The 16,476-nt window shown below is 48.5% G+C and overlaps 1 protein-coding gene across 1 annotated transcript in view; it reads left to right on the top strand.

Moving 5' to 3' along the window:
• Positions 1-2,101: 2,101 nt before the first annotated feature.
• The window catches only part of DPY19L1 (dpy-19 like C-mannosyltransferase 1), a 55,556-nt gene continuing 41,181 nt past the window's right edge, over positions 2,102-16,476 (top strand). The window contains exon 1 of the mRNA XM_070424774.1: positions 2,102-2,393. Within this exon, the coding sequence (XP_070280875.1) occupies positions 2,102-2,393 (292 nt within the window). The remainder of the gene's footprint in view (positions 2,394-16,476) is intronic.

Below are 16,476 nucleotides of genomic sequence, written 5' to 3'. Positions count from 1 at the left end.
TGTCAGAGCAAAGACTGGAATCTGGGCCGAAAGCTATCATGTTTTTTAAGCAACACCCTACGCTTCCTCTCTGGGAGTCACTACTTGGTAACCAACCCAAGAGGAGGACTGGTCAGCACTGGTGGAACTCAGAAAACCACTGGGGGTGTCTTCAGTATAGGCGTGACTCTTCCCACTCAGTTGAGCTTCAGCAAGCTGCCACAGCCAGGTCTGGGAGAGGCTCTGTGCACCGTGTGGCAGTGAGTAAGGAAGACTCTTTGTCTTCCACAAATTAAGGCCATGGGAGAGAAGTGCTAGAAATAAGTGACTTTCAAGTGCAGTACCGAGCACAGCCTAATGAATCATCCCTTGTTATCATTGATTATGTTATCACCTGCATTCATGCACTCACTCACTCACTCACTCATTCGTCCAACAAGTGTTTTCTCTGGTACAATGGGGCCAGTTGAAAGGAGGCAGTCCCTGCAACCTAGGCTTCCGTGAGTGTTCTAGTTTCTGCCCCGCCATCCTCCGTGTGGGAAAAGCCTTCCACCGTGTAAAGGAGACAGATAAGTGATCCAGTACTTCAAATAGTAAACCTCTCTTCCACGTGTTTTTTTCTAATTAAAAAAAAAAAATCAGTCAACAAATTATTTGTATTACATTGAGTAGACATTAAATTAGGGTTCTTTTCATCCAATGGGTAATAAATGCAAAATTGATCCAAGAGGGTAGCACTGGACCCACCTGACACATTGTATTAAAATCCAAGCATTCTGTGATATCACTTTCAAATCTTTTTTTCACTGTCTAAAAATAGTTGTTTCCTGCTCCAAAAAAGATACCTGAAAATCCCAGTTCACAAAATGTAGCCTATGCGGGACTATTAATTAGCATGCAAAATAAGTTCCCTGTACAAAATAATGCATTTCCCTTAGAAAGGGCATAATAGCAAATGCCAGTTATTAACTTCCTTAACGAAGAAATCTGTGTGAGAGTGCGGGTCCACAGGCCCGGGAAGACCCTGGAAGAACAATGGAGATAATCAAATCAGAACCATGTGGCTTGGATTACAAAACTGCGACTCATGGACAACTTTTTGGGCTAAACCCACTGGACTGTTACCCAGGAGGTTCAAGGATTTGCGCGAAGAATGTGGGGGCGGCGGGTGGGTGGAGGGGAGGGACAACTCTCTTCCGCCCAGATTTTCCCAGCCCTTAAGATTTCCTTTACTCGTGCGTGCATTCCGAGGCTATGGAAAAAAAATACGTTTTCGATTAAAGTTTTTTATTAGCAAATAAAGTTCTTGCTTGCTTTTAAGCCGCAAGGTGACAGCACGTGACACTAAGAATCCCGCTGTCTTTGTAAGTCGGGTTGCACCGTCCATCGCAGGAGCGCACCAGCGGGCTGCACTCCGTGTCCTGCTAAATTGCGAGGCCCCACGCAGTGGCATGAACGTGGGAGGGGGCTCGACTTTTACCCACTCGCTTCTCAGCGGCCGGGCCACGGGGGCTGCAGAGTCCCAGCGCAGCGCCCCCGCGTGGCCGTTCCGAGAGCCGCCTCCCGGTCCAGCCAGCCCACGCCGCGCCTCCTGATGCCACGCGGGCTCCGCAGGGCTCCACGCGCAGCCTGGATCGGGCCAAGACTTGGACCCGCAGCCCCTGCCCAGGGATGGCCCTGCCTTCCCGCCACTCCCAGAGGGTCGGCGGCCGCGCCCGGAAGGCGGTGCGTGCCCTCGCCCCGGCCGACTTCCGCGCGGGTCCCGCGCTGGACCGGGGTCGCCGGGCGGCCACGGGGTTGGCTCCCGCCCGCGCCGAAGTCTGCGCGTGCGCGCTGGCCGGTCGGGAGCGCGCGCCCAGCGGGGAGGGGCCGAGGGGGCGGGGCCGCTCGCTGGGTGTCCCCGCCCCCGCCCCCGGCGTTCCGCGGTCGCCGTGACAACCGGAGCAGAGGCAACGGCGGCGGGCGGGCGAGTCCGGCGCCTCCTCCCGGCAGCAGCGCTAGGCAGGCAGCCGCCGCCCGGCCTCGCAGCTCTCCCCGCCTCCCGGCCCGCCCTCCGCCGGGAGTGAGCGGCGCCCCGGCCGCCGTCCGGGCGCGCGCAGCCAGAGGGCGCGACTATGCCAAGATGGTCTTGCAGGCGCGGAACAAGCACCGGGAGGCGGCCCCCAGGTCGCCCCAGCCGCCCCGCGCCTCGCAGTCGCCGCGGAGGGGGACGCTGGACGCCGGGGAGCCCGGGCCCGAGCGCGCGTCCCCGTCCCCCGGGCGCAAGGGCGCCTCGGGCAGGAAGGGGCCCCGTGCCGAGCCCGCCGCGCCGCCCTCCGGGGGTGGCCTCGGGGGGCGCCTGGCGGCCGGGCTGCGCGGGGCGCTGGGCCTGCGGCGCTCGGGGCGCGGCCGGACCTGGACCACGCTCCTGCTAGGTGAGCAGCCCCCGCGCGGCGCCGCCGGACGCGGAACTTTGAGCCGCGGGGTCCCGTCCTCCGCCGCTCCTCTCCCGCTCCCCGCCGCCCCGCCCCGCCCCCGGGCCCCGCCAGTTTGCAGCCCGCTCCGCTCCGACTTTTCCCGGGACAGCCGCGTCTCCTCCTCCGCCGCCCTCCCCCCGGCTCCGGCCGCCGGGCTCCCTCTCCACCCGCTCGCAGTCTCTGCTTTTAAAAACATGGCCCCGAGATCAACAGCTGCGGGTCCCCGCCGCGCACTGGCCGGGCTGCGCTCCGGAGACCGGGCGCCGCTGATTGGCGCGCGCCGCAGCCTCGTCCAGATCTGGGCCACTGCCCGGCGGGTGCTTGGCTTTGGGTCAGAAGCGAGCCATCGAGCCCAAAGCGAGAGCACGTTCCCTGTCCTAGAAAGTTGCTAAACTTATTACATGTGAGCCTGCCTTTTTCTTCTTGGCCGCCCACTCCGCTGGGGGCACTTTATTGGTGATTCCCCTCCGCCAGTCACTTTCCAGGGCGTTTTGGGTGCCCGAGCCTCATTTCCTTCCTGCGACCTGGGACCTGGGAAGGTTGGTGTGGAGGCCTCGCCTCTCCTTCCCTCCCCTCCCCTCCCCTCCCCTCCCCTCCTGGGGCCAGGCACCAAACAGGATGATGTGCAAGGTGCCGAACAACACGAAGTGGAAACCTTCGCTGGTGTGGACCGACGTCAGCTGGCCTTTGTTTCGTGATGTGCATTCCGAGAAGGCAAGTTAGGGCAGTTTAGGTAACAGGCCTCATTTTTCTAAGTCAGCCGGTAACGTTCTCTAACGCCGCTGCTCCTAGGAATGCCACTAACGGGCGCTGGCTACTGAATTGTTTAACTACTGGTGATGTATCTCTTATTAACCTTTCCAGTTCCCTTAGGGAAGCAAAAGGATTTGAAGCTCAATATAGGCCGGGAAATGGAACCCAGCAAATCAACTTCTCCCGAGAGCACAGCAGCCACTAGAAGCCACTCAAATCATAAGAACCCAGACTCATCACTGTGTGTGTGTGTGTGTGTGTGTGTGTGTGTGCGCGCGCGCGCACCTGCGTGTTAGTGATGGGCTCAGAAAGATTGTTACAGTTATTGGGGTACTTTGCTTCCTGTTGTGGAGTCAAGCCTAGAAAACCCAGACTCTCAGTACTGTGCATTCCCGTCTTGTCAGTAGGCGGGCTGGAGAAAGCTTGGAAGCTTGGGGTGTGCAGCCGGGGTGAGTTCACCTGGGGGAGGCAGCATGGTACAGCAGATGAGACCGCCTCCAGGTTCCGTGCCCAGTGGTGAAGTTTGGTTTGAGTTTCAAGTCATCTCCTTTGTGAACCTTCCCTTCTCTCTTCTCCATCCCCTCCCTACTTCACAGGAATGTCCCGAGGAGCAGAACTGAAGGGTGTCCCCAAAAACGTACAGTATACACACTTTCGCAGCTGCTAGCTCAATTTTGAAAATGAAATATATCTTAATAAACGCTGCCTTTAAAATGATTCCAAGTGTGTGTGTGTGCATTTTGGGGGACACCCTATCGATGGAAAGGCACTTTGGGTCTAAAGCATTTCACAAGTTTTAGTCGCTGTTATGAAGGCAGGTGGGTGCTGCCTGCTTTCTGGTGGCAGAATGAAGTTGCATTTTTCGTGAATGGCCAGTGTACACATTCACAACTTTATACTGAAGTAGGGGATGGCGGTGCTTCTTCAAGGAGGCGCAGTAACAAGTCAGAAAGAATACCCATTGCCATTTTCTCTGGTGCCTGTTTTCTTGTCATTGCATTTTCTTGGAATCTTGTTATGTTGGGTAGCTGTGTTTGGATTTAGCGATGCCCATACCTAAGTACAGTGTTGTGTTAATATAGCAGTGGGCCATTCTATCTGACTCACCCCTTTGGCGATTGGAAGGAGGCCCAGTGAAGGAACTGTCTCATGTTCCTGGGTTTCCGTTGGCCACTGACTTCCAGATGTATGGACTTAGGTGACTAGACTAAGGTCTAGAGACTTCTGTCCTTGCTAACCATCTGCAAAGGCCACAGAACACCTTGAGAGATGGTTCTGGAGAATGATAGGACCTGGATGTTCGTTTCTTTCTCTCGCCATTTACTCTCGATCATGCACAGACAAGCAGCGTACAGACATTTTGAAAACCGCCTCATTTCCTCTCTTCTATCCCCCTGCAGAATGAGTGAGAGTTGGGCTGACCCTGTCCAGTCTTTAGTATGGGACTTTGATATGACAAAAATGGCTTCATTTATGTTTAGGAAGAAATTTTAAAACTTGAGTTTCCTTGATAAAACTACGAATTTTTAAGAGTTAGGAACTGACTTGGGGGTCCCTGAGTCAGTTTCTCTCATCTCCTTCATAAGTGCTGAGTGCTAGCTACCAAGGGGACCCTTTGCACAGTAGGGCAGTGTTAAACATTGTTTAAAAATTCGTTGTAATAAACAGGTCTTCCGCATTTGGGGCCATGACTTAGGATTTATTTAACACTAACAGTTGAAAAGAAGGTTCTTGAAATGTTCTTTAGGCGTCTCAACCCAGTAGCTTCCTGTATCAGCCAGGGAGGCCGTGCTGCAGTCAGGAAAACCATGGCAGTGTTCCTCAGATTTCTCTACCACAACCCACAGTGAGCAATAGGGTTACGTTAAAATCTGCTCACATCCTGAAAGTGCAACCCAATTCTGTATGCTTCTCTGTCTACTTCTGTATGTCCTGACAGGAACATCTGATACAGGACTGTTTTCAGAAGTCTGAGCAGGCGTGAGGAGTTCACAAAGGGTCCTGAAGCCCCGGGCACTGTGCACAGTGAGAAGGTGCTGCCCCTTCTGGGCCTGAAGGGAAGGGGCACTGTCAGCAGCTGCACCCCAGGAGGCCTGTGCCGGGAGCAGGACCCCCGGAGAAGAGTGGCTCCGGACGCTCTGCTGGTGCCTCTCACTGCTGACCCCCTGGAAACCCTGACAAGGGGCCCAGTGAAGGGTGTGTGGTCAGCCTCCTGGGGCTGGAACGAGGCAGAGGAGAGGAGAACTCGCATGTGGAGAGGCACATGAGAGGAAGCACACGTGCATGTATTCAGTGTCATGTAAGAACACGTGCCCACGTGTGGAGCGCACTCTGATTTCCTACCTGCTCTTTTGGAAATGCTGTTTATAGGCCATTAGGCTGTTTCCTGTCTTGCTGTGCTGACCCGTAGTTTGCAGACACTGCCTTCGAAGAGCTGCGTTCTGCCTCTACCTGTTTCAGACTAGGTAGGTGCCTGGGCGCAGCGTCCAGCTTCTCTGAGTCTCAGTTTGTCCACGTGAAGGTGGAGCTCTGGACGGGACTAGGGTCCGCAGCCTTAGCTGTCCCCTGGAACTTTAAAGCCCAGGGGGCTTGGCCAGTGCAGTCAGCACCTGGGGCCGGGGTGGAGCGGGGGAGCATCGGTGGCTTTAAAGTCTGCTGTCCCATTTCTCTTAGAAGCAGGCTGCCTGGTCTTCTGAGCTGACTTCCTACGCAGGAATCCACTGGAACTAAGCGAACCTCCTCCCACTTCTCAGTGGGGACACAGTCCAGGTTCTGGAAGTTTCTCCCAATCTTAGTTGTTTTCCTGACACGGGCTCTGAGTTGCCATTTATCATCTGATAGGCTTATCTGAATTAGGGTTCGAAGAAGAATGACAAAGTTCTTGTCCCCACACCCCTTATCATAGTGGGAAGACAAGAGGCTAACCGAGAGGGCTCTGTGCTCCAGGAAATAGGGAAGGGTACTTTCCTTTGCGGAAGTGAAGAGTGTGCACGTTAAATGTGAAACAAAGCTTGTCTGCGGTGAAAGACCAAAATGTAAGATGCCATTTACTAAACAAACATCATAAAAAACTTAACCTACCCGGCCAGTGTGGCTCAGTGGTTGAGCATCAATTCCCTATCAGGGCACAGGCCCGGGTTGCGGGCTCGATCCCCAGGGTGTGGCGTGCAGGAGCCAGCCGATCACCGATCCTCTGTCATCATTGATGTTTCTCTCTCCCTCCCTCATCCTTCCTCTCTGAAATCAATAAAAATACATATTTTAAAAAAGGAACCTGAGTGTGGGAAAGATAGCCGGTGGTGAAACCGCCTGTGTGTCCTCCTCGCCTCTGTCCTATCCCCAGTGGAAGAGGAGGTGCAAGGCGAGCAGAGGAAGAGAGTGTGGGGTGCAGTGGGCAGCATGCGCCACTGTGGGCAGCTTAGCATGTGGAAGAGGTGAGGGTGGTGGGCACCAACATGAGATGGGCACAAACCAGATCTCCTCCAGGAACCTGGGTTTTTATTCCTAGCGCGCTGGAAGCCACGGGGCGGGGGTTGGCGAGGGCCCTGTTGGATAGAAAAGATCCAGCATTCTGTTTTCTCTTGGGCGTGTTACCCTGGAGGCGTTTGTGTGATCCGAGGGGAAATGTCACGCAGGCAATAGGACGTCAGAGAAGAGGTCGGAGTGGAGACAGCCATAGGGTCATTGGCGGTGGGTGGGATTCAGCGCATGGAGCTATCACAGCACCTTTCCTGACACAGGCTGCTGTGTGCCAGGCACCCTTCTGCGGGTCTGAGAGAACTCACTTCACTGCTCCCTCAGCCCTCTCCATGACGCTGTGGCTGATCTACCCGGGTGGGGGATTGAGGCCCACAGGTGTTAAGTAAGGCGCCCAAGATCACCCCTAGAACGTGGCAGGGCAGTGATTTGAACCCAGGTGATGTGCCTCCGGGCTTCAGGCTCTAACCACGAGGCTGTGTTTCACCCTTTGCAGGCGAGTATCGTGAGGGAAGAGAGGAAGCCCAACACTTAGTGCTCGATGGCATTACTTTTCTTGTTTCTCCCTTCTTCAGGGAAAGAGGACTCCACATAGAGAAGCGGAGTAAGACCCGGGGAGAGCACATCGGGCGGCATGGGGCCCAGAAGAGCTGAGGGACTGAGGCTCAGGAGCCACCGCTGTCCTGGGGGGCTTGCTTTCGAAGGCGGAGGCGGGGCTGAGCGCGGTGCTGAGTGTGTATAAGGAGATGTCGGACCTATATATTTCCCAGTGAAAGGGTGGGAATTCAGGATTTAAAGAGTTTTTTTCAATGCTTAAAGCCATTGTTTTTTTCTTTCTAAAATAGACTTCTGGTTAACTCTAAAGAATGTTCATACTCCCTTAAACATATTAAGAGATACAATTAGAAGGGTTCTGAACCTGACATTCATGAGTACTCAAATAAATAGCATATGTGATGAGTTTAGTGTAAATCTGATGATATGTTACCAATTTGTGATTGATTTGTGGTCGTGCTGTGGCATCAATAGTAAGAGCAGGTACAATTTTATTGTACACATATGCATATTTGGATGTTGCTAAAATTTAAACATTAGCCGTTTTTGTAAGTTCTACACACTGAGCTGTTTGGCTGTATTAATTTCTCTTAAAGGTTATGTAAATGTGCTCTAGCCAGTTTGGCTCAGTGGATAGAGCATCAGCCTGCGGGGCTGAAAGATGTCGGGTTTGATTCCGGCCAAGGAATCCCTTGGTTGCAGGCTCCCTTGATATTTCTCTCTGTGTTAACCTCTGTCTTCCACTCTCTAAAAACCAATAGAAAAATATCCTTGGGTGAGGATTAAAAAAAAAGAAGTTTATGTAAATGAGATGCATTATCATAGGGACCACAGCCTATGTGTTGCTGGGTTTCTTTCGTTACCATTCTAATGATTACCAGTCATCAAAGTTAGTGAAAATTCCATCTATTTCTAGGTCAAGACCATTATGTGGATGTTTAATTCCAGAAAAGGCGGTCTCGTTTCATAGGAAAGATCAGTTCTGCATGGATGACCTTTCGTAACTCGAGAATCATTGAATAGGAATAAATGTAAAAAGTGGAAGAAATAATTTTCAGAGCACATAGATTACAGCTATTGGAACTGTTTTTTTTTTGTGTGTGTGTGTTTTTTTTGCTTTAATATACTGTATTTTCTCAGCATTTTCACTGTATTTTTTTTGAATGCATATAAATTAATAGTTCATATGTCTTCATGTTTGTCTGTCATGTGTTCTCTTGTTCAATTTTCTTGCCAAAGTTACCGATGGTCAGGTGTGTTTTTCAACACTGTCACTACACGTAATCCGTGTTCAGATGGCATTTTGTCATTTTAATTTATAGCAGCAAATGTTAACTTAGTAGTGTAGTCACCAGGATCCAGCGCGGGAGCTCCAGGGTGACTCACTGTACTGAGCAAGGACACAGGTGGCTTCATCATCAGTCGCACCCACTGTATCTGAAACACAGGTATAAGTCACTTGACTAATTACTTTTGAAAATTTGCCATCATGACAATGTTTCTAATTTGAGAAGATTGTTATAATTGAGAAGAGTGAGGCTTTATTCATATTCTTATAGCAACTCAGGTTTGCCTTCATGGCACTGCCCTGCGCTGTTTTCTCCTGTTGACTTCCTGGCGCTCACACTGCTTTTCGTAAGGCCACCGTCCAGTGCGGAATCGGGAAACGTCGGATGTGGCCCTACATTTAATACTGATCATGAAGTACTTACGTAACTGGCATAGTGCTCCTGTTTTCCACCCTGTCTAACCTTTTTTAAGACCTTCTTCTCATTCTTTTCTCATCTTTGATCTCCATGGAGATTTCATAAAGGTTACCTCCTGCGGTCTCCCAGGGGAGGAACTGATGTCGGCCAGGGAGCGGCCGGCATCGCTAGTGAGCTCGCTGGTGAGGCTGGGGTTGAAGTCCAGGGCTCGGCACATCTGTCAGGTTGTAGGTGTCAGATCTGCAGTCTGAGGACCGTCATCAATACATGAATGGGAAGATGACCTCACGTGTTCCAAACCTGACAACTCTTTTAGGAAGAGCACTGCTTTGCTGGCTGCTGCTCACATAAATTTTTAAAAAATGTGAAAACTTACTTTATGTCTGTCTTTGTTTACATGCCTAGCTATATTCTCTTAGGTGTGGTGACACACGCTTCCTATGCTCCCATTTAAACCTTCGTCCTGATTTTTCAGTTCCTTCTAAGGACTTTGCTCCTGCACATCAGTGCATCCTTTGGCTACTGGACTTGGGCACTCCCGGCCGGGGCGCTCCAGGCCCCTCCGGGTGAGGAGCTCTGCCGAACCCCCTCCTGGTGCTCATGGATGTCTGAGTGCTGGACACATTGTGTGTAGAGTGGGCAAAGGTAGGCTCACAGTCGTAAACAAATAAATAATACAATAATACACAATCCCATAAGAATAAACTCTCGCTTATGCGCAACTGTAAACCTACTTTTGCCCACCCCTGCATATAGTGAGTGGGACTCAATAAATATCCTCTCATTATTGTCATTGCCATTTATGTTCTGTCCCATCACTATTAGTGATGGGAATTCTTTTGTCATGTTGGACAGCTTTTTTATAGCTGTCTTCTTTTCTGCCTACTCGCCATAAATCCCACCTACGTTGTAATCATATCATGAGAGCTACCCCCAGTCCCACTTTGTAAACCTGCCCTGACAAGGTCATTACTGACCTGCCTGCTCCGATCCCGCACAGTTCACGGGCTGCGCCATTTCCCTGAGCGCCTATTGTGTTCTCTCGTTATTTATGTGCCCAAACCTTATCTCGGAGATTGGATCTCTCAGGGCACAGGTATTGGCTGGTGTTTCTTTAATGGTCTTCTCGGTTCCTGGGAAGATGTGCTGTGCAACTAGTCGTCATTTAGATATTTGCTGACTTTAAAACCCACACAAATCTCGGTGCTGGAGAGGAGGAGGGAGCTGAGCGTGTGGTGTGCGTGACTGCTTCCTCTTTCCCAGCCCGGGCCCTAGAGAATGTCTCCACTTGGTAGTTTACTGCACAGAAACTGGGCTTTGTTTCGTCTAGACACTATACTAGTAGACTAGAAATATTTATTTCCGTATACTCTATGGATTTATAATACACTGTTCTTTCTGTAATGGGCATGCTCTGGGCAGTTTAGAAAGCTTAGATATTGTCTTTAGGTGTTCAGGTTCTTAATGAATTGAGCACATGCTATAATTTCTCTTACATGGTGACAGTCACTTAACATTCTAAGCCAGTGAGGTGCCAGGCACCGTGCCAGGAGATGGAGATAGTAAGATGAATTCACCAGGAGCTCAGCCTCAAGGCGTTGCTTCCAGCAGAGGAAGCTGCTGGGGGTGACTAGCTACCAGGGCTGTGGAAGGTACAGCGGGAGCGGAGGGCAGGCTCCCCAAAATGCCATTTAGCTTTGAAGGACGGAGGAGGCGTTTTCAGGCGGGAGCAAAGGCATAGCGTCCTGAAAGCACTTGGTATTGTAGGGGGCTGGTGCCCAGTGCCCCGGCGGGAAGGCTGCGGGGAGGGATTAAGTGGAAATCGGCCAGGCAGGTGGGCTCCGGTGTGAGCTATGGAAGTCCTGGGGCTTTTCTAACAAGGGATGAGTTGCTAGGTCTGTACACATAGAACTTGACTGTGTTCTCCTTGAGTTGACCTGGGACAGGGATGCTCTTTACTGGTGACTCAGCTTCTGGAAATAAACATTTATTTATTGTTGACATTACAGATGTCCCCATCCCCCCTCCCACTTTATCCACCTCCACTTAGGACCTCCCCACCCCCCGAATGGATGCTTGAGAACAATCAGAAGTTGATAGTCATAGCAGGAAGGGTTTGTGTGTGGAATTGTCAAGGCTGACTTGAAAACCTTGTCTAATAGATTGAAGGGACGTCCTTAACCTCTTTTTGTCATTTTGTCATTTGAGGGTTAGGGAGGCTGAAATTCTTTAGAGTATTTTAAGCATGGATTAACCTCAATTTAGGAATAAGTTGTATTTTTAAAATTCACAAGTCTTTTGGACTTAGAATGCATTTCTCCATATAACATTGTCACTAGGTGAGGTCATCCTATGCCCACAGATGGGAAAGGAGGCAGCTCTGTCCGGCTTGGAGTCAGAAGTCCTGGGTCCCCTAGTGCTTGCCCCTGCCAGCTGTGTGCCTCGGAGAACCCCCCTCGTGCCCGTTGTCCTTCCTCTCCAGGTTGCTGTGAGAATCAGGAGAGCCGGGGAAGGTGCTGTGTCGCTTAAAGCACATGCTAGTTACAGAGTCACGTGTCGGGGAGAATGACTGTCCCAGGTGGGAAATGTGTGGGTCAGGAAGGCATGTCGCTGGCTGCAGGTGAGCACAGGGCCTCGGAGACGCAGCCCACCCTGGCTCCAAGTGTTGCTCTCACTCCTTGAGGAGGAGGAGGAGAGAACGGACTTCAGCTGCAGAGGACTCGGCTGAGGAATCTTAAAAATGCAGATCGTGCCCGGCCAGCATGGCTCAGTGGTTGAGCATTGACCTGTGAACCAGGAGGTCACAGTTCAATTCCTGGTCAGGGCACATGCCCACGTCGCAGGCTCAATCCCCAGTGTGGGTTGTGCCTATGCAGGAGGCAGCTGATCAGTGATTCCCTCTCATCATTGACGTTTCTATTTCCCTCTCCTCTTTCAAATCAGTAAAATATATTTTTAAAAATGCAGATTGCAGGGCTCCTTCCTGGTCACCTGGTTGGGGTGGGGTGCCTGGAGAGGACCGAGGAGAGGTGAGAGGTAGGAGCTTGGTGGGCAGAGCCCTTGAGGATGGTCAGAACTCAGGGAAGAACTTTGCCCCATTTCTTTCTGGGTTCCTGCTGTCCTTACTGCTGCTAATGTGGCGGCCAGGCAGTGGGGCGGGGCAGGCACTGGACTTGCCTGTGTGGAGCCATCAGAGGGCAAGAACAAAGGCCTGGACCTGCCTTGGGGGCGGCGGCGGCTGGAAGGAGGGGCATCAGGGGGAGCAAGAGCTGCTTTACGACTACAGGAGCCCCGTCCGATGGAGCACAGGCCTGGTCCCTGCTCCTGGTACCCCAGCTCCATTCCTGGTACCCCAGCTCCATTCCTGGTACCCTAGCTCCTGGCTGCCAAGCGCAGGAAGCAGGGGGCTTATTTGCACTAACTCAATGGTGACTATTTTTGAAAGAAAAACAAAACAAAAAAACTGAAACAACTATTACTCGCACATGTGTGTATGTGTGTGTCCATCAATCAGAGTATATTCAGCTTTGGGTCATGATGTGGGCATGATTTAGGATGGTTTCATTTCCCCCCTTAGTGATATCAAGTTGTGTGCATTCGCTCAGCAAACATTTGAGTCTGGCTGTGTGCTCAGCTGAGTGCTCTAGTAAAGTTCAGTAATACTCTATTTCGTTTAAACAAGATCCGGATAAGAGAAGAGGAGGCTGCTCAAGTCCCATAAGACTGAAAATTGATAGAATGTGACATATAATCTGGCACAACATTTCTTTACCCAGAAAGAGGAAAGAGGGTCCAGTTTCGTTTCAGAGTGTTGGTGATTTATGTGCTTCCAGCAAAACTAGAGAGCCTTTCAGCTTTCTCAGCCCTGGGATCGCAGTGTGGAATTAGACCACAGAGCAAACCTTTCCTTGGCCACCTTCTTGTTACCGAATAGGTTTATGTTCTGATTTTAAAAGAAAACAAAGACAATTTGCTGTACTTACCTCAGTACCTTGGAATGACAAGATATAGCATATGTATTCAAATGGGAAAAATGGATTATCAATTTTGTGACACTTCCAAAAAGAGTATAAACTGCTTTGATAATCACTAGAATAAATTTAGAGAAAATCAATTTTAATCTCTTTTGTAGGCAAGAAGGTAAGAAAGGTTCTTTAGGAGGCCTTCAGAAGTTTTTATCACTTTATGTGTTGATGCTTAAATTACATGCTCACAAGGCCGTATCTACTTGTGCTTTCATCTTGAAATGACATACCTATAATTTATTTCAATTTTTAATAAATGAAAGCATAGCTCTACATTTTTATATAAAAACCAGTGGCCCAGTGCACGAATTCATGCACATTGGAAGGAAATTAATTAGAAGAAATATTTTAATATCACTATTTGCCCTTTCTCTATAATAGAAGTGTCAACCAAATTCACGATCGACAATGACAGATTGAAACACACGTATGCGATTGGCACCAGGAGAGCTTTATATGTATCACGTATGTGCAAATCAACTTAGCCTTCTATAGATATAGAATAAACTTGCTTAATTAGACCTGCTTTCTGATTTAGCTCAACTTTTTCCAGCCCAGTGAAGCACCCCAACTTCTCTTTCAGGTAATTGTCAGCAACACAGCAGTACATATCAACACAAAGCAGATTATTATTGTAGATCACGCAGGGAGAACAAAGGGTAAAATATTTAACTGCAGCAGTGTTTGACTATATTCTGTGCAGTGAAAAAACCTAAAGTCATTTTCAAGGTCCACCATTTCTTCTTTTCAGTCAGGTCAAATTTCTAAGCTTTCTAAATCTCCATTTTCCAGCTAATGAAAAGAAAATAGGATTCCACTGAGCCTCCTATCTACCTACTCCAGGACTTCTGTGAGGATCAAATCTCTGAGGCACAGGAAAACGCTTCACAGACATTTGGTTAAAGTGTAAAATGTTTCCACCTGGCTATAAAGTAAGTTGTGTTCCTGGGCTGAAGAAACTTCAAGGAGGCTAGCCGCTAGGGAGAGGAAACTGGGCGTTGCTTCGTGATATCATTAACCTGGTGCCCATAGCCACCATTTATGGGCTGGGCTGAGTTGTGAGCCTCATATTGCGCCGTGGGGTCTCGGCAACGTTGGCTGTGATTCTGCGATTTGGTGGGCTGTCTCTCTGGGGTGGTGGCGGGGCCTGTGTACCACTTGGGGGAAGCTGAGTGTTGCTTTGTGAGCGCCAGGCCCGAGGTGCCATTTCTCTATAAATGACCAGTGCGCCTCATGGTAGCTCTTGTATCGAGCATCTGCCCCCTGGTGGTCAGTGCACATCATAACAACTGGTGGGACTGTTGGACACTTAGCATATTAGCCTTTTATATATATATATATAGATAGCTTCTATAAAACATACTGCCTATATCTACAGGTGAACTGTAGCTTTTCCCGTTTTATCTTTAATATAAAAAAAAGATAGGGGGGCATGGCTATGAGGTCACAGTCCCTGCCTGCAACTTCTCTTTCTCTGTTTACTTGCTTTCTTTCCTTGGGCAAGTTACTCAGGTTTTCTGGGCCTCAATTTTTCATCTGTAAACTGGGGCAACATTTGTCCCTACCACATAGGATAGCTGTGAGGATTTATTGAGGTAGTTCGAGTAAAGCACTAAAAGTTTCTGGCCTGTAATAAGAATACAAATATTAGCTACTTTATCATGCTTACTACTACATGAAAATGAACAAAGGATTCAAAATGTTGAGCACATTATTAATTGACCCAGAGACTGTGAAAGAGTGCCATTCAGATGCCAAAAACTCCAAGAATTGTTTACTCCACTGCTGTAGGAATTGAATGAAAGGTATTACAGAAGGTACCAAAGGCCACTTTGTACCTTCCACCCTTCTCCTGAGAAAGTAGAGGGATGATGGCCTTGAGAAATCCTGTTCATCACCCGGGAATTGTGGAGGTCAAGGCCAACTTAAAGGTATAGCATGAAATCAATGCTGCTAGTCAGCAAAACACAGGATGCACTCTTTTAGAGAATCGCTTAGTATTCTACAAGTTTATTATTGTCAAATGGGAAGAAGAAACTAACAGTTAAAATATAAAATAGGAGCAACATTATTATTTTCAAATAATATTGTTTAAAATGGAGAATTGAAGATGACAAACCAAAAAATCTCTACGAATTAATTGTTTAGTAAAAAATCCACAAATACATGTATTACAAAATAAATACACTTGAAAAATAAATACATTAACAATATCTAGTATATATAATGAAAACATGATTTTGTGGATATTAGCAGAAAAAAACATTAAATTCCCAGGAAGACTTAATAAGAAATATGAATTGACTGTATTAAATATGTATTAACTCCACTGATAGGATTTTTGTCAAGGGCACTTGAAAAGCAAGATGAATAATGGAGGGTATATATCATGTGTATGGATGTGAACATATGGAATTATACTGTAAACGTGTGGATTCTTCCCAAATTAATTTATAAATGGAATCCCAATTATATTCTCAAGGGGATTATCAAAGTATGACAAGTCTTCAGTACGATAAAGGTGGCTTTACATTCTGTGAGAGAAGAGTGATTTATTCAGAACATTATGGTTAGATCATTGAGAACGTAAAGCCCACATTGTATTATGGTGGGGTGAAGTCTTGAATGAAAAGGAAGCGGATGGTGTTTATCCACAAGAAAAAAGATAAAAATTTCCAAGGGTCTAAGTATCATATACAAACAAATGTCAAGTGACAAGCTTTGTTCAATATTTGCAGGTTCATTGATCTAGAGAGTAACCCTTCGCCTATCTCCTAGGCAAAGTGTATTATTTTAAAGATATAAACACTTCTTTAAGAATAAGGCAAAGACCTGAGCTATTTTCATTGTCCGGTTCCTTCGTAATTATTTAATCAGAAATCTGCAGTTAGGTGAACCTTGAGATATAAAAGAACTGAATGGTATTTTCTAGATTCATCTTAATAGGTTCTTTGTACTTGGACAGAAAGCAAACTATTGATTCTGTTAAACAACAACAATTCAAATGGGTAAATTTTGAAGATCTAATCGGCTTTATTGAATGATTCATGAATTGGGCAGCCTCCCATCCAGCAAGTAGAAAGGAGCTCGGCTGGGCTGTGGAGAGGAAAGGTTTTTAAAGGCAGGGGTGGGATGTGGGGTGGTGGCGTTATTAGCCAAGAGTGCATTGTTTCAGCCAGGGTTGCCCTCCTGAGGGGTTGGGGAAGGGCCTTCCTGCAGCGGTGATTCCAGGTTGACTGGTTACAGGCTGCATTCCTGCACAAGCCGACCTGCAGCTACGTTTGGCATTAAGTCATGGTTTGCTGCTGCGGGCTCAGCTCCACTTTGGTCTGTTTGTTCACAATTCTCATATACTGATTTTAGTATTGGCCTGTGTTCTCGCTCTTACCTTTTCTTTACTCCCTTTCCCTCTCCATCTCTCCTTTCTTTATTTCATTTTAAGTTTGTTTAAAAATAGTAACATGTATCATAAAAATTCAGGTATTACAGCAATATGTAAAAGTTCCAGCTCCCTGTTTTTAGCCG

Source organism: Myotis yumanensis, unplaced genomic scaffold (genome assembly GCF_028538775.1).
Source record: "Myotis yumanensis isolate MYYU_CA2020_CCGP unplaced genomic scaffold, mMyoYum1.0.hap1 SCAF_9, whole genome shotgun sequence".
In the NCBI taxonomy this organism is placed as follows: Eukaryota; Metazoa; Chordata; class Mammalia; order Chiroptera; family Vespertilionidae; genus Myotis; species Myotis yumanensis.
This window is presented reverse-complemented; position numbering and strand designations above follow the sequence as displayed.